We start from the raw sequence: 23,326 nt of genomic DNA, 5'->3' as shown, positions 1-23,326 counted from the left end.
TTATCTCTCCTGTACTAGTTTTATCTAATTCCTGTTAATTTTAACGATTTTAATGATTTTTATATTTGTGCTTTTTTTTGTATTGTAAGCTACCCAGTCAGTTTGGACAAGTGGCATATAAATTTAATAAACAATATTGTAGTTTTTTAATCTGATAGTTGCTCTTGACATGTAAATCCCATTAAAAGGTAAAGGTAAAGGTTCCCCTTGCACATATGTGCTAGTTGTTCCCGACTCTAGGGGACGGTGCTCATCTCCTTTTCAAAGCCAAAGAGCCAGTGCTGTCCATTAGGGCATCATCAAAACAAAATTTATCCCGCAGTGCCAACAGAACAAGAAAAGTGCACTTGCATATGCACAAATTGTGGCAAAACTGCCAACTCTTGAAATAGCAAAACGTTCCGACCCAAACTGTTGCATGGTGTTTGCTGCTTCCTTCACCTCCTGGAAAACTATGGCCATGATTCTTGATCCCTTTGGTGAAGGCAACTGGATGTATGTCAGTCTAACCAAATCCACAGCTGTGTTCATACCTCTCACTGGACAATTACAAAAAAAAGTTATTTTGCTTTACCGGAGGGTGTTATGTGAACAAAGCCTTTGCCAAACCTGGTTTATGGCTTTCATGTGGGAACCCAAGCCACTGTAGCTTGTTCAACGAACTAAAGTTAAATCAATAATCCCTCTCCCCCAAAACTCGCTCGAATCTAGTCTGCATGCAATCTCCCGTGAAATTCGTTCATGTGGGTTCCCTGCCGCCCCCCTGCCGCCCCCCAACGAGGGTCTGTGCGCCCCCTTCCCTCTCCGCTCTTCTCCCTTTCACGATCTGGTGCGTTTCTGGGTCAGTGCGCCGAATCTCCTCCGCTCCGCCTGCTCTCCCCGCCCCCGGCCAGCCGTCTTGGGCACCATTTTTTCCCCCTTTATATCAGGCAGAGAAACAGGCAAGGCGGCAACACATGCGGTCTCTCTCCCGGTCTCCTCAGATGCCCTCTGCCGCCGCCGCCGCCGCTTTATTATTACAGTATGTGGCCGCGCTCCTCCGCCTCTTTCCCCTTCTCCCCGCACCCCTCCAGCTCAGGTTTGGCGCCGAGCCGTGGCTGTGCAGCTCTTTGGCCGGGCTTGATGCTTGGCAGCCCTCCGGCCAGCTCTGCTCTTTATTATTTGTCTGGAAAGCAGCGGCGGCGGCGAAGGGGGTAGGGGCTTGGGGAGCTAGGGGGCTGATCGACAGCGACGTTCACCAATGGGTGCTCTCTTTTGACCCAGCCTTGGACTCGGGCAGAGAGGTAGTTTTGGGCCTCTGACACAATTATTAGAAAGGGAGGGGAGGCGACCTAGCTCGAGATCTCCCCCTTTCTGCCAACCTTGCCCTGCTGCTGGGTTTCCAGCATTCCCTGGTCCGTGCCTAGCGATTGGTCGGGTGGCTCTAGGGCTGCTAGACAGGAGGAGGAGAAGGAAAGGAGGAGGGTGTGTGTGGGGGGGGTATTCTTCTTGCTATAGATTATTGCAGACTAAGCAGTCTGGCTCTGCAGCAGCGAAGGGAAGGGGGAGGGTGGGTACAAGGGCGCGCGCTCGCGCGTTCTAGAGAGCAGGGGAGAGCTTGGCGCTGGGCCAGCTACCATCAGAATTAGCTCATTGTTCAATATAACCAGCATAGACAACCAAAGCCTGAAAGAGAGCGAGTTTTTCCCCTCTTGCTGCTGCCCCCACCCCGTTTTTCCCCTCCCCCGTTTTCCAAGGCTGCACTCAGAAAAAGGTGCAGTCATTCCTTCCCACACCCCTTACCCAGCCTTCCCCCTTCTATAAATTCTTTTCTATAGCATGCTGCCCCTTTTAAACTCACATTTGTATTTCAGATCATGTAGAAAGGAGAGAAAGTGAGGAGGGGAATTTGTCGTAAGTATATGCATTTTATCCCCAATGCAGAATCTTTTGAAAAGATTTCTTCCCTGTTTTTTGTTTTTTTTTCCCCCTTTCTTTGTCTGGTTTCCTTTCCTTTCTGGAATATCCTTTCTACCATTTCTCCTCTACTTTATTGGGACTCTAGTGGAGTCGTTGGGATTTTCCCTTTTTTATTCTTCGCTTGCTTTGTGGTTCCATAGAAGGCTGCATAAAGAAGGGAAAAGTACAACATATGTAGATTTAACTCTTTGTCTTTCTATGCAAAGGGAGGATTTAGAAGCTTGGATAGTAATGGTTGCCTTGAGTGTATTTTTAGAAACAGGCAATTCTTCCTGCAACAGCTTTCTACACATTTGAATGTGCAGCAGTAAAGTCTGGAATGACTTCTTTTTTTTTCGATTATGCATTTTTAGTGCAGATTCCATGAATTATGATCAGATTAAATATGATTTTTAATGGAAACACATTTGGTGTAGAATTTCCTCTGCCCTTTCTTCTAATAAAACCCACCAACCTTATGTTCATTTGCTCAAACCCGTTTAGGTTTTTGCTTAATAAAAGCTGGATATGATAAAATAGAAGTTTCAGACTGCATGTTACTTTTTTAAAGGAAAATCACTTTGAGGTCAATGTAACTGTATTCTGCAAACAGTAAATCTGCTGTTTATTTTGCAGCAAATTTAATGAATTCCGAGGCAAAATTTTTGTTGAAGTTCATAATCTTCTCAGAGAAAAGGTGTAAGCATGTATTTAGTGCTTGAGGTAGGTTATGTAATGCAGTGCCATTTCCAAAAATATCCCCTCTCTAGGCTATTACGTTTTGAAAGTGTGACTGTAATCCTGCAATCTTCATTGAGGGGGAAGACAGCTGGTAGTATGTCTGAGAACAATGGAGAAGCTATGCAGCTGACACAGAAAGCACTATTTTTGCCTTCTCTATTTTTTTCAATTAGATATAATCTAAATCCATGCTGTACTTCAAAGAAGTGTGGGTCTAATTTGCTAACTATAACACGTTTATTTTGGGTTGGAGGGGTTATTTTTGCAGATCTAGATAGCCTGAACTCCTTTGTGCTATGTTTAAACCTGTGGAATATCTAGTATGCAGTTCAGACCAAGGGATAAGGATGGAGAAAGGTTATGTGAGCAAAGGATTTTACAAGGGTTTTTTTTTCTTAACTATTAGGTTATTTGTTTTCTTAAGTCATTGGGCAAGTTGCCTCCTATTTGGTGGCATGAGTTGAGTTTTTCTTTCTTCTTTCAATCTTTTGCAGAGAATTTTCATTTTGCTGACAGTGAATTTCTGAGTCTTAAAAGAGTGCAAGAATGGTAAGAATGTTTTAATTTAAAAAAATAAATTGGTATATTATTTCAACACATCTTAATAGACATGATATTTAAAATGCATGTATTGAGGTTTTGGGGATTTGCCATGCAATGAATAATGCACTTGAAAAGTCCTTGTGAATAGATTTTTCATTTTCAGGAATGGAAACTTGCAGCCTACCTTCCTAAAACTAAGGGTTTTTGGAGAAGAAGATTTTTTTCAATATATCATACGCATTAAAGTATGCCACAGGGTTTTTTTTTTTTAAAAAAACCCTAAATTGCATGGGAATATCCTGTACAGTACATTTTTAAAACAATCATAGTTGACAACAGAAATATCTGATATAATGATTTTGCTAAAAACAATTTGTTTTATTTTTTGAAAAGAATTGTTTTATCTTTTGATAAGAAATATTTGACATACTTTTGTAAAAAAAGAAATTTAATTTCTAAAATTGACTAAATTATCTGCATGGTGTATTAATGTTTGTATGAAAATATACCATTTATAATGTGCTTTCCTGTCCTGTAATACAATTACTATTAAGATTATTTCTTCTTTTTTATATTTTTTCATATTAAATAGGTACACATAAGGAACTTTTATTGCAATCTCTGATGCCAGGATATCTTATTATATAATAATAATAAAATCAAAACAAAATGGCCCAATAATTAGTATCATGTGTACTAATCAGTGTAATTGGGAAAAATATCAGTAATATAAGTTATATAATGGTATAGATAGTTCACTTTCCTACTTTCCTTGTAAAAATAGCAGTGTAAGGGAATACCTATTATAAAATTTGGTAAGCCATTTTGGAAAAAGTTGGAAGTTCTAAGGCCAATCTCTTTGCTATACTAATTGTTTAGTGATAATATAATTAGCATCAGAAGAAGACACTATTGTATAGATCAGCCTTGAATTAACTTAATTTGCCATGAGCTCAATAGATTAAATCTGACCTGTATTGCATTTATATTGTCACAAAACTTTATACAAAATAGAGGCAAAAAGCAAGGGATTTTATAAATATTTTTATGTAAAGTAGGAATGGCATTGCAATTGTATGCATACTTCACTTTTGTCATATTTGAAACACTTGTTTTCTTAACAAATATGAACTGGACTGGTTTGTGCTACAATGTAATAAAACTAAGAAAATATAGTAGGTGTTTTTTTTCCAGGTCCAACTTTCCAGAAAACAAAACGAAGAGTACTTTTCAAGAATTTGTATATGCTCTTTTCCTTTTGGGAAGGTTTTTTTCTTATCATTTAATACATTTTTTCAATAGAAAACTGAAAGTCAAACTTGTCTGTGAATATTAAGTTATCTCTAAGTATGTCTGCCAATGGGTGTCAGCACCTCTGGCAGCTGGAATTCTAATTCACACTGCCTTTCAATGTTTCTCCTCCCACTCCCTAAAAAAAAAAATCCACTTTTTTATTTGTTGGAGGTAATGAAGCTGCAGGAGGAACAGTATAAGAAAAACTTACATTGCAGAAACAGAACTCCACTGGGTGACATTAGATATATTTTATGGTTATTTTATGATTCCTTCAGTTTAATTTTTTTGGATTTATGGTACCCCATTAGACAAGATTCTTAGTTTAGTGAAAGCAAAATGGCTACTGAGAATTAAAATTGGGATGAAAAAATCTCAACTACCCAGCAGGAGTTAATAAATGTCAGTTGAACATGCTTGTAATAAAACTAACCACAGCTATGTATCTGTCCTGACATAGCTGCATATTAGCTAATGCCATACAATTTTCTAGAATTTACTTTTGTAGAACAGTTTTTTCTTTAAAAGAAAAGTTCATATCCTAAAAAATTATTTAGAACTAGAACTTACCTATTGCATTACAATTATTTGTAGGCAAGATAATGCTATAGTGCAATACTCTTCTTCATAGAAGTAAGTTCTGTTGAATTCAGTGGTTTATAGATTATAACATGGAATCGCAGGGTTCCAATTTAATTCTACATCATTAAAAAATTGCTTTTATAAAATTGCCCAGTTCATTAAACCTGACATCTTATTCACAATTTTTAAATTCTATATCAAGTTCAAGTTTCTTATTATTTTGGTCATCAATTAGCAAATTTATTCTCTATCTGTAGAAAAACTTCATGCAAATGTTTATTTGCCTCCAAAGGACCGAGGAACACTAGAATTCATGAGGATCTTTTCATATGTTAGTCCATATTTCACCTAATAGACATTTTCTAAAATCTGGATAAATTCAGAAACATCTCGAAGACATTGTAAGAGCCATATTGTAGTTATTTTTTAATCCTTATTTATTTATTTGTTCGTTCATTCATTTATTCATTCATTCATTCATTTATTTATTTATAACATATAGCCACCCGTTTTGTACCGAACGTTGGGCAACTCACAACCAAAAAATGAAATAGCATGTATTTACAATAAAAATATTAAAACCAAAAGGCTTGGCACCACAGCTAAACTTTCCCATGCAGCCCACAGATTTATCTCCGCAATCTCACCCTATCCCAGTGCTTGGGAGATAAAACCAGGCTTGAATGCTTTTCAAAAGGTTAAAAGTGTGGGGAGGCTGCTACGGTCAAGGCATACTTCCTGTGACCAAAAAGTTTTAAGAAAGAGGACTAGGTGTGTGCCTACCCTAAGTCCTTAGGGAAGGCAGCTCCACAAAGTAACTGGTCCTGTGCCATAATAAGCTTTTAATACCCAGCACTTTGAACTGCATCCAGAAGGAAACTGGGAGACAGGACAGCTTGCGCAACAGGAGTGTAAGGTGGATGAACCTAGAGACACCCATCACTTCATGCTGCAATATTTTGGACTAGTTGTTACTTTAGAGTGATCTTTAAAGCCAGCCCCATATAGGACATATTGCAGCAATCTAGATAGGACATGACCAGGGTTTGAGTTACTATAAGCAAGAAATCCCAGTCCAGTAAAGGGCACAGTTGGAGCACAAGTTACTCTGTACAAAGACCTGCCTAGCTACACCTGCCACCTGCTTAGGAGTCATGAGCCTAGGTGGATCCACAAATTGACACCAGTTTAGTCCAGGGTAGTGCCACCCAGTTCATAGTCAAAAGTTAACATACTACCTAGGCGTGGGAAGCCAAAGATTCAGAGCTACTTTGTCTTGCTGGTGTTGAGTTGAAGCCAGTTTCTGCCTATTCTGCCCAGTCTCCAGGCACTTGTCCAGCACTCCAACAGTATCACCTACCTGGTAAGGAGTGATATATAGCTGGCTATCATCAGCATACTGAGCTGCCCCAAAATTTCATGTAGAAGTTAAAAAGGAAAGGCAAAAGATTCAAGCTCTGAAACCCTTGCAAAAAGTGCCTTTCACTTCCAATTCCTGAAATTGATCCTGAAGGATAACATTGCAAATGGTATTGACAACCACTGAAAACTCCAAGAAGGCCAGAATAGTTGCATCACATTCTTCCTGAGCTCAGAAGGTCATCTACAAGCATGTCCAATGTTTCAGTGCTGCGATCTGGCCTGAATCCAGGCCGAAAAGGGTGCAGTTAACGGTTTCATCCAGGTCCCTTTGTAGCTGAGCACCAACTACAAATGTCCACAACCTTCCCTATAAAGAAAAGGTTGGAGATTAGATGAAAATTTTCTAACACCATTGGATCCAAGGATGACATCTTGCGAAGGAGGTACACTACTGCCTTCTTCAAGGCAGGCAGTACCATTCCCTCCCAAAAAGAGGCATTAAAAACAAAGCGGACCAAGCCATCTACCACCTCCCAGGAGGCCTTAACTAACCAGAACGGGCATGGATCCAGAACACTGATAGCTGAGCACACAGTCATGAGGTGTCTTTCCACCCCTGGATCAAATGGTCCAAACTCCCCCCAGGTAACGCGGCTTAGACATTTTTATGTTTAAAAAACAGAAGTTATTTTATACATAACGCAAGGCAGCGAACATATCTGATATTGCTGCCTCCTATTTTATACACAGCAACAATCATATAAGGTGGATTTGACAGAGCGATTGGCCCAAATTCACCTATTCAGCTTTCATTCCTAATGGAGAGAGAACTCATAGTCTCTTGGTTTCTAGGCCAGTGTATTGTATAGTTCAATTAAAAGAAAATATGGGAAGTTCTGATATGCAGGTGGAAGTGTTGGTATAAAAAAAAAGGTAAAGGAGTCCCTGCAGATTTTATTTTGTTAGTCATTGCTGACTCTAGGAGGTTGTGCTCATCTCTCTATCAAGGCCCTTGAGCTAGCGCTTTCTGAAGACATTTCCACAGTCATGATGTCATGGAGCGCTGTTATCTTCCCACTGAAGTGGTACCTATTTATCTACTCGCATTTGCATGCTTTTGAATTGCTAGGTTGGCAGGAGCTGGGGTGAGAACAGAAGCTCACCCACCATGCAGCAATCGGCTGTCGAACCCCGGCTTTTGGCTTTTCAAGCCGACAAACCCGGTGTCTTACCTGCTGAGCCACGGTGCCTCCCGAGTGTTGGCATACATTCACTGTTTCCTTGCCCTTTTTGGTTCTGTCTGATAGAGATATTAATGCAAAAATGTACTTTGATTTTTTTGACATGGTTTTATTTTGCATTTATCTGAAAGATACATAACAATTTCAGCAAGCATCCAAAGCACAGTAGTACACAATTCATGCATTTCATCTTGTGCTCTTGGACAGAAACACAAGTACTAATGGGAAATTTTGATATATAAAATACATTTCTTAAACAATCTTCATTAAGTACTAATAGCAATAATGTTTTGCTTTCAGGTTTAAGTATTTTTTTTCTTCCCAGAAATTAAAGATTATGCTTTAAAATACTATGCCCTCCAATCTCATATAAACTGTAGATTTATATGAGTTACATTTATGTAACTCTGTGTCCTAGGCTTTAACTTATGAGTTTGTGCTGTGTTCCAGTTCTTAGTCTGCAGTTTTGACCCTTTTTTCCAATTACGCAGCTGTGCATTGCCTGTGGTTTGTCTTTCATCCCTGGCTATTATTCTTTGCTGTTGGTTTTATTTATTTTTTTGTCTGATATTCCTTGATTACATTTTTATATCCAAACACTGATTGCCAGTAAGGCTACATATACTCCTAGGTCTAGTGACTGGTTTTAATAAAACCTGATCAGTCTTGGCTCTCCATAGGCCTGATCCATTGGAAATTGTCCATCACAAGACCACATTAACACGCAGTATTTGGAGAAATTCACATTCAACCTATCTGAAAACTGTATGTTTGCTCCTTCATGTGCAGTCTTTCTGCGCATTCAGAGTTCCTTCCCAATTTACCAAATGGGATCGTCTTTCCAGAAGATTCCAGGAACTGATGCAGACTCTTCCTATATGCATAGTCTGCATTTTATCAGTGAGCTCTAACTCAGCCCTTCAAGTTCAATGTAAGTGAAGAAGTTATGTGTAAACAAGACTGCTTTTCACTCACTAAGTTCACATCTGCAAGAAATTTCCCGAAGACATCAGATACTTGTTCATATTATCTGCATATTGATCTTCCTGAAAACTTCTCCCATGGTTATATGTTAAAAATGATCAGAATGTGAACTTGGTAGTTTGTTTTACAAAACAAAAATGCAAAAAGTATGAAGGATGCTTTTGAGATTGAGCGGAAAATGTATACTGGTTTTAGTTACTTAGGATTTTTCCAGTCTGATAATATGGATATTTAGTGGCTTCAAATATTGGATGCAAAGAACCAAGAAAAACCATATAGTAGAAGAAAGTAAGTGAAATGTGCAGAGCCAGAGAAGAGGAACCAATGGAAACCAAACAAGCATTCATCATGGAGTCATTTTGCAATGGCATTCATTCTCTTAGTCCAAAAATCATTAGCCACTTGCTGCTGAGCATTGATTGCTACTACAGAGTAGACAGAATTGAGCCAAAAAGTACACTGGCCTAATTCTACTGAGGAAAGCTACTATCAGAAAGCATACTTGTCCTTAAAAGTTTGCCATCAGCTCAAAGGTAAATACAGACACGCTGAAGTTGTAGATAATTTTGTTTGCCTTGTCCAATTTATTTCTTCAGTTGATTAAATCTGAGCCTTAGAATCAGATCTGATTGAAACAGACTATATGCCCTGTAAAATAAATAAAAAGAAAACAAACCTTTCAATATTGATTAGTAGTAATTCAGATATAGTCAGGTTATTGAGGATGGGGAAAAGATACAGACTAGTATTGGAGGAGATCTCTATCAGTTTCAAAATACAGGAGAATTTTCTGCTGAGATTCCCACTTTATAAAATGTTCTACATGGGGTACATGGCCCTCTCAAAAAGGGAGTGGCTTTTAAGTGGCCTTTATAAGAAAGTTAAAATCTATGTTCCGTTAATTATGATCTTGGTTGCCTACGTATGCCCTCCAGAATGAGTTGCTCTGATTGTTTTGTAATTGTTTTTTAGACATCTTTATAGTGTTGCATCTCTCTTTGCATCTCAAACTGTTGTTATTTGTGCTCTAAAAGGAGCAAAAATAACAACTTTACCACTAAATTTTTGCTGGATTTAAAAAAATAATAAAGAAAAAATAAAGTTTCCTGCTGCAAAAAAAGCCCTTGTCCTTTAAAGGTCACAGGTATTTATATTAGATTAATATTTTGGAGCTATTGTTTTAGGCAATTGCCTAAAGTAGTCCTTGACTTGGGACTAATCACTTAGCAATCATTGGAATTTATGATGGACCCCGGAAAAGGGACTTAGAACCCAGCTTTAAAGTTCTGGTGTTACCTTGCCCCCCAAACAGGTCACTGCATTTTGGCTGCTTTGCAACGGCCCACATTTATGGCCATTTGCAATGCCCCATGGTCATGTGACTGATGTTTATGCCATTTTTATTGGAAACTGGTGCTTACTTCCAATTTCCAGCAAAAACTGCCCCACAGTAAACAATGGGTTTGCTTAATGACTCTGGCATTCATGTGATCATAATTTGGGCTCTTGGTAGCCAGTTTGCATTAACTAATTGCAGTGTCCTGCAGTCACACAACTGTGATTTGCAACATTTTTTGCCAGTTTCCCCCAAAATGCCATTAGTTAAACTGGATTTGAATTTATGACCGCATGGCTCAATTTATGACCATCATAAAAATCATCATAAAACCCGGGACTAGTCATGTGATGACTCAACTTGATGATAGAAATTCCCAACTGTGTGATCATCAGTTGAGGACTACCTTGTAGCAATAGGTCAAGAACATACAGTAGATTGTACTCAGTTGTGGATTGTTGGTCTCCAGATCCAAACTGAAATCAACTGATAATTATCTATTGTACTAGCTATTTGTTCCAGTTGAACTACAGGCAGTTGCCAGGTTAAGAACATCTGATTTATGGACAAGCTACATGTTTTCAATATACAATATACAACCTATTTTAAGCGGTTCATGAAAACATTGCATAGCTTTAGGGGTTCATCAGCTTGAGGGAGGAGAAAGCTGTTCACTACTTTCAGTAATAGACAGCCCATGAATTCTGACTTAAAATTTGATCTAAGGGCAGACAGCAAATGGATTTCATTCTTAATCCAGGAACTGCCTATACTGCATATTCTTCCTAAACACTATGACAAGACACAAGCAATGAAAAAGATAACATTGCTATACATCAAAAACACTTCAGAAACCAACAATAGACTATTACAACCACATGGCATCATAATACAAAACAAGCCAACTAAACCCTCCAAAATCTTTAACCCGAAAGTCCCACTAGCCCAAGAAGAAAAAACAGGAGTGATCTACAACATATAGGGGTAAGGTCTGTTACAACCATTATATAGGATAGACGGGCAGAAGACTACCAGAAGACATCCATGGATGCCAAACTAGCACTTGAAAGATAAGACTCGTAGTTCCATGTCTCCCTGAGATTCTCATTCGGAAGCTCTAGAGAGGAGGTAGAGGGAAGAACTAGAATAAAAGAGCAATCATCAAGTGAAGGCAGTATAGGATACTATCATGGCAGCCTACATCTATAAGTCTAAAGTTCTTTTATTAACGAAGATATGTATTATTACTCTTTGTAATTACTTTCCCCAAACTGGCAAAGCTCATCTTTATTATTTAGCTGGCTGTCAGTGAAGAAAATCAATGAAGTTCTAGCTCTGGATTCTTCTGAATGACTATAGAAATAGAATTAGGTCACTCTAGTAGTTGACATAAGTCATAGAACTGCAAGATTAACTGGAACATTTCTGTTACATGGCCATATCTGTTCGTATGTCAAATGAATTTTCTAGTTGCATTTGAAAACAACATTAAACTAGAGCATGAAATATATTTCATTAAACAAAACAAAAAATGAAGATTCGGGAGCATACCATACAGAGGGATTTAAGTTATTACACGGATTATAGATGAATATGACTAGAAGATCAATCCATTATGGTAGTATTGTGAACTAATTCTTGGGTAGCTTAAAGATGTTTGTAGCACATATAGCTACAGGATATGTTGTAGTTTACCCCAGAATATTAATCAAACAATTATAATGGACTAAAGGACTTTGGGATTCATTTGAAATCTCCATCCTGTAAACATTGGAAGGACAATTCCATTTTTCTACTACATTTCTCTATAACCTTTTATTATGCTAATTTTCTCCTTATGGCTTTTTGATATAAAAACAGGTCTGCTTTTCCTGCCCTATCCAAGCATAATCAGTGGGGAAGCCAACAGGGAAAGTTAAAAGTCTGTCCTGCTTCCTTATGTTTATGTGGTGTGGCAGCCTGTTAGCCTGTTGCCTTAATCATACACCAAGCTGTCTTTCTAAAAGTCATTTGTTTAAATAAATTAATATTCAATGTTACCAAAACAAAGAATGGATAAGAAACACAACTCTGGCTTTAAATGTTTGTTGGGTTATACAAAGCATGTTGGTTAAGACAGTAATTTTTAATTATACAGTATACAATATTCTTTATTGGCCAGTATAATTGGACACACAAGGAATTTGTCTCTGGTGCATAAGCTCTCAGTGTACATACAAACTGTTGTACACTGTGTACATACAAACAAATGTACACAAAGTATTATAATCATAAGATATCAATAGTAGAAGGTAATAGGAAAGATGAGAAGGATAATAGTAATACAGCCCTATTACTTGGGTAAATATTCATAAATATAACATAGTGCTGTCGGAATTAGGTGTTCAGCAGTGATGGCATGAGGGAAAACATCTAGTTGTTTTGGATGCAATGCCCTATTGTGGCGTCCAGAGGGGAGGAGTTAAAACAGTTTATATCCAAGATGTGTGGGGTTTGTAGATTCATGTATTATTATCTTCTTTAACTGGCAACAGCTGTCCAGGATTTAAGTCAGTCTATCTCAGCTCTACTTTGCAAATGTCTTCTTTGAACCTGGGATACAAAGCATCAGTTTTATCACTGATTCAAAGCCTTAGTCTGTTTATAGATTAGTGAAAAATTAGAGAAAAACAGGACCAAGTTAAGCAAAAAAAAAGCATTGGTATTTGCATGGGAAGTGTGAGTCAAACACTTAAGACATATCTTTTAGGGCTAGGTCCTTACAGATGTTATCTTTGGGTTTTTAATGATCAATTATCCAAAGACAAATCATGACAACTGCTTCTTTTATGTCATTATTATCTATAGGTTTATCATCCAAGGCTCACAGTCAGCCAGAAACATATTCCAATGAGCCATGGACATGGAGGATTTATTAAGGTATGTTTGTTTATATATTACTTAAAATCTTTCATTAACTAAAAAGGCTTTAAAGTGTAGTATTAGTTGGGATTATTTTATGATTTCTAGAGAATGAATGCTGAAAGTGTGTGTGCATGTAAGTGTATACATGTGCACGAACAATTACATGTATAACAAAATGCAATAAACATTTTTGAAAACTTTGCATATTTGTATGTTACCATTAATATTCTTGATCTCAAGTAATTTATCTATAACCAATTTAAATCTTAGTAATACTAAAACATAGGTTTCTGGTTGTATTATAGATGAATAGTAAATAGTCTTCTGGGTAAGTTTAAATGTATTGTGTTAAGAGACAAGTATCATCTACCAGATGTCACCCAGTGGCAATATTTACAGATAGAACAACATTGTTTGAACCAGCAGCATTTTCAGCTCCTGCGACATTGAAATAATAGAACAACTTGTTAAATCCATTAAAACTAAAAAAAAGCACTATTAGTTTCTATTGATATTTGTTATCAATAAATCAATTTGATATACAGATCCTAAAATAAGTAGAATAAAGAATTAGTGGTTCCTGTATTGCCTAGAAAAAGGGAGAGTATTTTAACTTCTATAGAAAAAGTGTCAATAAATCTCAGATCATGACTTATACAACAAAAAATAATATTTAGCATTTGTTGGACTACATTACATTGGTATAGAAAAGGAACTATGAAAACCAGCATTTTGTTTGAGATGTAAAAGAATGGTGTTTCTTTAAAATATACATTCATTCAATGTCTTAAACTTACTAAGTTATGAGTGATTTTGAGATTATATAAACATAAGCAACAAAAGATACAATTTTTTGCGAACTACATAACAAGTACCTCGGATTTGACAATTGGACAATGTAAATGAATTCTGCGTGCTCTTATGCCAAAATTTTGCATTTTGGAAAGATAAATATATGGCCCCTGTTACTTAGTGGATGAGGGCTGATTGCCCTTACCACCTATGAGCAGATTATAGATGTAGACTCATGTATGGACAAATATAATGAAATATGGGACTGCAGTAGGTTAAAAAGAGCCATGATGGTTATATAAGAGTGTGCGTGTGTGTCGATAGATAGATAGATAGATAGATAGATAGATAGATAGATAGATAGATATGCTTAAATAATTAAATTAGATAACCATATATAGAATTGTAAATATTTACTGTTAACATGGGGGTTTTTTTTTGGTTTTGTTGTATCTTTCAAACTTTCTTTTAAAAGCACTTACGTTTTATTTTTTTTTACATATAGGTATCTATAAACAAATCTTTAAAGCATCAGTCATTCAGTTCTATTCAGCCAAAATCTATTCAGGGTTACCAGAGATAACAATTTATCTATTTTAACCTGAATCATCACATAAACAACTTTATATTCATTTCCTTTACTTTTAATAATCTTGATCATTAATCCCCATAAATAATGTCCTAAAAGTGGATTTCTTCTCTTTTTTCTTTGTCTCTTCTCACAAAATTCTTCAAAACTTTTTAAGAATCCTCTTTTGTAAATCCAAAATAAGAAAATTATCCAGGTCACTGTTTTGATTTGGTGAGACATCAACTGGTTTCATGTGTATGTGCAGTGTAGTATCTCTTTTCACATTATTCCCATATTTCATGATTTTTAAACCCACTTTCAAATCAGTCTTAGTCCTATTCAGTAAAGGTTGTTATTTTTCTATATCAGCTTCCAAACACAGTCTATTTTATAGTGGCAGACATTTTTCAAATTAACTTCTTGGTCCTTTGTTCACAAATATCCTTCAGTGTAATCAATGTTATTTCTATATTTTGCTCTATTTTGTATTAGTAAGTCGAATGCAAGTGCTTTTCTTTAATTGTAATCTTTAGTTCCTTCTGGTTCTCTCCACCCTCTAGTGTTGAACCTTTAAGTATTAAACACAACAATATTTTCTCATCGGAAGAATTCCTACAATTGGTTTCAAAATCTTATTTCAAGACATTTGGTTTTTTAGTGTGCTTGTAACTTTCTAAAAATCAATGTTCTAATCACCCTTTTGTATTAAAACAAATTAGGAAAGAAAGAAAAAGAAAAACTCCTTAAAAATATATAAAACTTCTTTGAAGGAAACTCATTTGGTATGGTGAAACATGTCATTATAAAGGTTCCTAATATGGAAAAAGCAGTTAACAAGCAGTTTCCAAAAATCATTAAGAAAGGAAGTTTGTGACACAGTATCCTTTTGAAGGCACCAAATTGTGGTTTTGATTGCAATACTGATCCTTCATCTGCCAGAGTTCTAACGTGCAGGAGAACTCTTCTTTGTAGTCTCCTTGTAAGGAAAAACTGGAATTAATGTGGGTGACCCCAGTTCTCTCTTTGTCCAGAGAGGAATTGTGAAGAGTTGGTCCATTCACTGGCTCCTCATTCCACCATGGTTAGAAACAGAAACATATTCTCTGCCAGAAGTTCATATATAAAGAGAAAACCTTGACTATATAAACTCTTTATATATTTCTTTTTTGTTCTTTCTTCACTTCCTACTTTTTTAATCTTTTATTTTTTTTTAGTTTCTATTCTTACCTGTTTAATTGTAGTGTTCAATAAAATTATTATTTAAAAGAACATAATTATTCCATTCTTTGTCCATATTTAATAAATATTTACCAATGGCTTAATATTTTGGGATTGAAATTGCTACCAAGCATAACAAACTGGTTAAAAAGAAACTTGTTTATACTCCTAGAATCTGTGTATATTCCAACTGTGAAATACAGATAGTTTTGGCTATCAGCAACCATTCAAAAGCATACAAGCGCCTCTTTGGTTGTAAATGTGGTCAGCCTTCCAAGCCCCTGAATTTTGATTTTATGGTTGTTGGGGTGCCACAACAGCTATAACTTTGATGATAGGACATAAATACCCTTCATTCAGTCCTTCCATAACTTTGAATGGTTGCCAAATGAATGGTAATTACTCAAGGAGTACCTGTATTTAATATGGTTTATAAAGCATCAGATTACATTACATTTAAGTTGGAAATTGGACATAATTGGACATAAGAAAATGAATGTACTTTCTTGGGGATGTTGACGGGCCTGATTTCATGCTGGCTGCAAAAATGGCCATTGATAAAGCCATGACTCTATTGGGTCCTTCCCATCATAATACGGCAAGGTTATGTCTTGGCATGATGTATCAGGAATGTAAAGGAAGAACATGGTTCCTGGATTCTGAGCATTGTGCATTGTTTTCTTGCCCTTAGTTTATAGAATATGTTTAAAAGAGCAGGAGATGAATGAGTCATGTACGATTTTGGTTATAGTTGCAGGAAAGAGGCAACATTTCCTCTGTGTGGCGCTTCAGAGTTAATTCCTTCCATCTGTCTTGCCCAATTTATATTAGGCTAATTCCTTAGTTTATTATTTTATTCAGGATTGGACTCCTTTAAGTGTCTATTTTTGAAGAGGCTAAGAGGTTCATTTAAAAATCACATTGCACCCGTGCTTCTGGATTAACCGAGTGGGAAACCAGAACATCATCTTCCTGGCACGCGCATGCACACCGGGCGTTGCTCTTCTGGTTTCTGGCACGTGGACGCGTGCTTCCATTTCGGCACTCGGTGCCGAAAAGGTTTGCCATCGCTGACCTATAAGCTCAAGTACATAGTAAAGTTTCTAGGCATCACCTGTCATCCAGAGAAGATAAAGTCTCCCTTTAGCATTATTCCTGGGGTCTACATAGTTTATTTGACAACGTATCATAATGCTTTTTCATTGTATTCTTCCATATTGACTTCAATTTCAAGTACTATAGTTTCTGAATGGTCACTTCCAAGTACTCATCTGGTATGACCCTGCTTAGTTTTTTGAAAATCAGCCAAGGACGGTTAGCTGCTGCAGCTTCCCCTTTAGTATACAGGGCAACAAACAGGACTTTTAAATCTTGGAGAAACTGGAGAAGCAACCTTCTCCAAATGCAGCCTTTGAATCAGAATCATAAATTGTAAGGGTTGGAAAGGACATGAACAAATATTTTATTTATATAACAGATTACTTTATTTATATATGCTGCCTGCCAATGAAATAAAAGAAGTAATGGCAGTTAATTTCTCTTACAGCTACGGACTGTGCCTGAATGAGAAATGAATGGTCAGTCTGTTCATTTCTTGTCTCCCTCAGATTACACTCCAGGCATCACTTCTCTTGCTGTATCTCCCAGAATCCCTCAATGTGTCAACTGGGATTGGGGTATGGAGAGAGACTGCTTAAGAGCAAGCTCACCAAGGTCCTGGATTCCCTTCCATTATTAGGTTCTAAACTGCTCATAGGTTTACTGGAAAAGTCCCCAAGTACCTACCAGAAACAATAAGGTGACTCAGGAAGATCACTGCAGTTGGTCCAATCACCCCTGGAAGTCAGTCATAGTGGCAACCACCAGCCTTTTCTGGATCAGAAAGTGATCTGACCACACTAAAGAGCTAATAGGAATTGCATGGTTCATGCTCAAGATTAGTTGGGCTAAGTCTATGGTTCTCATGGAGGCCATAAACTCCTGAGTGCTTCCTGATCCAGCATCTAGCCCAGGGGTCTTCAAACTTTTTAAGCAGGGGGCCAGTTCATGGTCCCTCAGACTGTTGGGGCCAGATTGGCTGGCTGGGTGTGGCTAGATGGTCATGTGACTGGGTGGGCATGGCCAATTTATTTGATATGGATTTTTATGTTTTACATCTATAGTTTTTATATAGTTTTATCTCACTGTTGTGTGCCACCCAGAGTCACCTTTGGTGAACTGCTCTCATCAGGATCTAACACAAAAATATTCAGAAGGACCCAAAAGCTAAATCAGCTTTTATAAAAGCATTTGCAGGACTGGACTATTCATATAAAAACCTGGGCGAGATTGCATCATTGCAGATATTCAAATACCTGGGAAGGGAGTGGAGAGAAAACGTCTCACAGCAAAGCCCATAAAAATCCTGATCTTTAGTGAGACATAGACTGGATCACCTTATTTCAGAAGTTTAGTAGCATCTTTTATTTTATTGAAAGCTGAAAGGCTTTGTGATTAGCATATATAAACCCCTTCCCCATAATATGAACTCACTGGTTCTGAAACATGAAGCAAATCTGTTTCTTCTTTAAAGACTTGAAGAGAAAGATTCCATTGCTTCTCCTGACTCAGGGGTCTGCAACCTTAAGCACTCTCTCTCATTTCTCTCTTTCTCTCTCCCTCTTTCTCTCTCCCTGTCCGCCCCTCTCCCTCATCTTTCTTTCTTTCTCTCTCTCTCTCTCTTTCTTTCTCTCTTTCTTTCTCTCTCTCTTTCTCCCCCCTGTCTCTCTGTCTGTGTGTGTCTGTGTGTGTCTGTCTCTTGCTCTCTCTCGCTCTCTGTCTTTATGTCTCTTCTTACTCTCTAGGGAAGACCTGCATGCTTTCCTTGGAGCTTTTTGCTACCTACCTGGTTTTCTTTCTTCCTTTTGGAAATCCGGGCTTGCTGAGGAATGAGCGGCAGAGGCTTCCGTCCTCCTCTCGCGACCCCCTTAGGGCCAGGAGAGTGCGCATGAGAGGAGTGGGAGGAGGAGAGAAGCCTCTGCTGCTCATTCCTCAGCAAGCCCGGATTTCCAAAGAAAGAAAGAAAACAGGGTAGCAAAAAGCCCCAAGGAAAGCACGCACGGCTTTCTGAGTGAGAAGACATACAGACATAGGACGGGGGGGGGGGGGGGGAGGAGGAAGGCTAGACTTGAGGAATGGCCCCCACCCTGCAAGATCCGCCTCCACTATTCTCTCCCACCTGCCAGCTGGCCAGCTGAACGCAGTGGGCGCGGAGTGTCTCCCTCCCCTATCATTTGCAGGCAGCCACAGTGAGCTTTGCAAGCCCTGCAGGCTGGAAGGTGAGGCTGACGGCGTTCAACCCCTCCCCCAGCCTGCATCTCCACCCAGACTCTCCACAGCACAGCTGCTGGGGGCAGCCAGGGACCACGTGGCTGTGCCACCGGCATCGCCGCTACGCCAGCCGGTGCCCACCCACCAGCCCTTCAGCCTTACCTTAGCAGTGAGCAGACCCCATGGGCTGGAAGATAAGGGTGACGGCTGGGAAGGGTGGGGCGGGGCTTAATCACCACTGTGCAGGGCCGGATAGATTGCATTGGTGGGCCGGATCCATCCCGCGGGCTGTAGTTTGAGGATGCCTGATCTAGCCCAAAGACCTGGTCAAGTAGCTCAGGGATTCTTCTGGGCAGTAGAATAGCCAATATATTAATACCATTTCTAGCTTGTCCCTGTGACCTAATCTAAGATAGACATTCACACTCCACTTCTTCAAGAGCAGACTCCCTGGCTGCAAATACAGTGTCTTTAAAGATGAACACACCTAAACACACATTGGCTCTGGCATTGATGTTGATAAAGGAGAACAGATTTCGGTGAGGGTACCCAATCAGTTCTCAGTAATAGACGCCAAATCTGCAGATTTGTTTACCACCAAATTGTGAATAAAAAAAACCCTTACTGTACCTGGGAGCATTTACAGACAACAGTTTGAAGCCAAGTAAGCCAATAAGGTGTACATAAACTGGAACTGTGTATTGGTACTGATTTGCTGGTCTCCATTATCCTGTAATGGCAAATTCAGTATTTCCTGCCTTACCATTGCAGATTCATTCACAACTGGATTATCCTTCTGTTTTAATGTCCAAGAGCCTTACATAGGTTGCAGATTTACAATTATACCATTCTCTTCCCCAAACAGTACATAGCAGATGTTAGTAATTTGGCTGGGCCAATCATTCTGGCCCCTTCAATCAACACACCTCCTTCCAGCACACATCCCAAACAATCAAATTACCAAGAACAAACACAGCTAACCTCTCTCTAAAGTGTAACTGTAGATCCTACCCCTCTACCTTCTGCTGTATGGAATCAAACCTGAAATCATTCCAAACATAGTAATAAGATTCACAAACTCTTTTCTTCACACTAATTGAAATGTCTTAAAACTGCCTATTAATTAATGGTTAAATTGAGAAGGCAACCACAGCAAGATTTCATATTTAAAAAATATAACTGGAATAGCATCCAATATCAGAACGCAGAAACAAGACTGGAATCAGACAAATAATAGAATACAGGAGTTGGAAATTATCTAAACTATTCCCAGTAATACTGTCTCTATAATCAGTCATTCATTTCTATCCTCCGGACCCTGTCCTGTGTCTAGAAGAGGTGAAGAAAACACCACCTGTATCTCAAGCTCTTTCAGATCCCGTCCCCCCCCTGAAATCTGAACTTTTTTCCATACCAACTAACATAAAGCAAACTTTAGTAGGTTGGTTTGAAAATAAACACCACTATGCTTCATTAAGTACAAGCAAGTTTATTATTATAATTTTATTAAAGACTTCAATAGTTTAAAACTCTCCACAGACGTATGTAAAATAGGACTTTATCATCAATGGTGTTTGGTCAAATTTTATACAAAGAAACTAATTGACCAAAGAAGTCTGTTGAAAACAGCTCAAGTCATTCAGTTTTATGAACACCACATATGAAGGAACAATAAAAGAATAAATGGATTTTTAAAAACCAGAACTTAGATAAAGAGGCCCTTTTTGTTTTTCACAGAGGAGGCATGTATAAATGGCCATATGGAACAGAACTGTATTTGCAGATCCTAGAATAGTCACATGGGATTTTTATCTCATGATTGTATGGCAGAATTTCAGGATTGCAGTTGTTTTTACAGCTGAATAGGAACTGCATAACACAGTATTTTGTCATACTGCCCAAATCTTTAGTCTATCTGTGCTTCTTCCAAGTTTTAACTCTGCTTCTATATCTTCTGACAATAAAGAAACATATATGCTACACAGGAACTTGCTTAATCTGAATGAGAAGAAAGTACTTCATCATTTATAGATCAGCCATGATTATCTATACCCAGAAATCTGAAAACTTAAAAGAACACATTAAAAAATTAATATGAAATCACGTCTCCATATTCTTTTGGTTAACTGTATAAACTATTTCATAGTTGAAATGTTCTAATTGGAATTATAAGAACATCTTTTCTGGCTTCCTAATGGACCATTCAGAGCAGAGATTCTCCTGATATGCTTGAAATGGCTCATTTTAATGTTGGTACTAAAGTTTGGATGGGAGAACATGTTGCAGTTGATTGTGAGATATGAGTTTATATTGAGGAGGCTTTGTACAAATGCAACTAATTTCTTCTTCCTCCCCCTCTTATATAGGACAATCTTCCCATCCCAAAGGAAGTTAACCGCAAAAAGAATGAGACAGCTCTGTTCCTGACACCAGTGAATGGCTTTGGACACCATTTCAACAAAATCTATTACCTCTCTTTTTAATCATTACTCCTCATTTGTATTAAATATGGTGTATGGGTGTTGATGAGGTCATCATGGTGTCATATATCGGGAATTGTTTCTTTGTAAATCATAAGAAGAAAAGTACGGGACTCTGAGCCTTGCTTTAGAGAATTACAGTGGAATATATGTACCATAAACCGGTTTTTAACCATTCTGACTCAAGTAAAAGCTCTCAGAATTTCACACTGTGAACCCAAGTTTACAAACACTACAGGTGGGCCTTCAGGCCTTGTTCTACCACAGCAATGTCTTCCACTAGCCAAAATCAACTGACCACATGCAACTGGTAAACTGCTGCCTCTCCATTTCCATGATTCCTAACTGCTTCTTGCAGAGGCTGAGAGTCCCCCTTTTATTTCATTTTAGATGTAACAAGCCTAGTAGTTTATTTTCATCAATTGTCTGTATATCTCTATATTTTATCCATGTACTCTTTTGATGTATAGAAGTAGTATGAAACTCATGGTTTCCTTGTGGTAAGTGACTGAGATGCTGCCACGGGATTTGAGACACTGATGAATGGTGCTATTTTGGACTTTAAACATGCTCCTTGGCAAGGTAGCTCTGATGGAGTTATTTTTAATTTCCATGTTCTAAGAAGGTGTTGGTACTTTGTTCTCGTTCTTTAGACTGGACTGACTTGTTTCTTTGTGTCTTCAGTGTGGCTTTCTTATTCAGTGTTGTAGGGTGAGTAATTCCTAATATAGCAAGTAAGGAACTGATTCCCACCTGGGTATGCTCACAATCTTGCATTGATAGCGGGAGCAATCACAAAACTGTAATTTACTACAATTTTTGTTTCTGCCATTCTGCTTAGTAATTTGGTTGAAGAACAGCAATAATTTTTTATGATCTTTAGGGGTCTTCTCTTGTCTTTTTTTTTTTAATACATTAGAAAGGCATATTTTTTAAACGGGGGTTTAGCATGTTTTTAATATCATCTTAAAAACTGATTAAATTAACTGTTTTTAAACATGCAGAAATGGGAACTCTTAAAATGACAATTAATATATTTCCACAGTATTTCCAATATGTGGATTTTACAATTTTGTTCTTGCTCCCAGGAAATTAGGAAACAATTTTCAAAATAAAACAGTGTCATCTATTCATGGAATGTTGTTGTGTTAGACACAGTCTGGGAGCCCACCTTGATTTTTTATATAACTTCTGTCTTTCGGCTCTTCCTTTTACTGGACAGATTTTGTCCAGAACCATTTAGCTTCTGACTGTTAAATGCCAATGCATGCACTGCACTTCTTAATTTTCTCTCCCTCTTCCTCCTACCCTATTCTTGTGCACATTTTTTCTAGTAGTTTAGGTAAGTCAATTGTGCTGTATATACATGTAACAAAAAACAGTATTCAGCAGTTGTGGCATTTATGTATAATTGCAATTGTGTACTGCTGAAAATGTTGGCTTTTGTAACAGTGTGATCTTTAATAATGCACTAACACTCAATGTATTTTAGCTCTTTTAGTAGAATTTGTTCAATAAATATGCAAGCTCTAAGAGTAACCAAAATTTTGGAGTTTTTTTTTCTTAATCTACATTTATTGGTTTAAAATATTTTAGTATTCTTTGTCCATTAACTTCAAATGCATTACAAATATAAATACCAAAAATAAAGCCATAGTAAGATTGCATCTTAAAATGTACTTATTATGTGGCAGAAATTTCTAATCTCTGAGAGCCTAATCAAAAGTAACTTTTTTTTTACTGTGCAACCCTTTTTGAAGGTGAAAATAAAAGTAAAAGAGGGATGGGTACAAGAAATTATTCCAAGAACTCAGGATTATCACTGTTAATTTCCTGCTTTAATTTCTGGTACTAAGAGTATCTGAAGATTTGATCAGAAGGTCTACAAAGGAAAGGCCATAACTAGCACACAATCCAAAATTGTGCAAAGCCTGCAACTGCTACCTGCTCTTCAAGCAGGAGATACAAGTCCAGGGATCCCCAGGTTGCGGACTGGGTCTGTCTGGGGTAGTGCCACCCCATCCAGAACTTA

General features: G+C 37.8%; 1 protein-coding gene across 6 annotated transcripts; it reads left to right on the top strand.

Annotated features, from left to right (window-relative positions):
* The first annotated feature begins 865 nt into the window (after positions 1–865).
* Positions 866–22,839, top strand: NREP (neuronal regeneration related protein). 6 transcript variants are annotated; one of them, XM_087885972.1, is made up of 5 exons: positions 866–1,021; positions 1,854–1,893; positions 3,174–3,228; positions 12,868–12,939; positions 21,181–22,839. In XM_087885972.1, exons 3-5 carry the CDS (start codon positions 3,226–3,228, stop codon positions 21,295–21,297), a joined length of 192 nt encoding a protein of 63 aa, XP_087742098.1. In that variant the 5' UTR covers positions 866–1,021; positions 1,854–1,893; positions 3,174–3,225; the 3' UTR covers positions 21,298–22,839. The 6 variants fall into 6 exon arrangements, with proteins under 6 accessions (XP_087742098.1, XP_087742100.1, XP_087742099.1 ...); XM_087885974.1 differs by lacking the exon at positions 866–1,021 and adding an exon at positions 1,162–1,283; XM_087885973.1 differs by lacking the exon at positions 866–1,021 and adding an exon at positions 1,274–1,394.
* The last annotated feature ends 487 nt before the right edge of the window (positions 22,840–23,326 follow it).

This window comes from Pantherophis guttatus, chromosome 2 (genome assembly GCF_059756535.1).
Source record: "Pantherophis guttatus breed Tessera chromosome 2, ASM5975653v1, whole genome shotgun sequence".
Taxonomy (NCBI): domain Eukaryota; kingdom Metazoa; phylum Chordata; class Lepidosauria; order Squamata; family Colubridae; genus Pantherophis; species Pantherophis guttatus.
The sequence above is the reverse complement of the archived record's forward strand: the minus strand, read 5'-3'. Positions and strand labels throughout refer to the sequence as shown.

Excerpts from the sequence above, each read along its gene's own strand:
- NREP (XM_087885972.1), top strand. Across the intron at positions 12,940-21,180 it reads GACATGGAGGATTTATTAAG|GACAATCTTCCCATCCCAAA; the intron begins GTATGTTTGTTT and ends CCTCTTATATAG.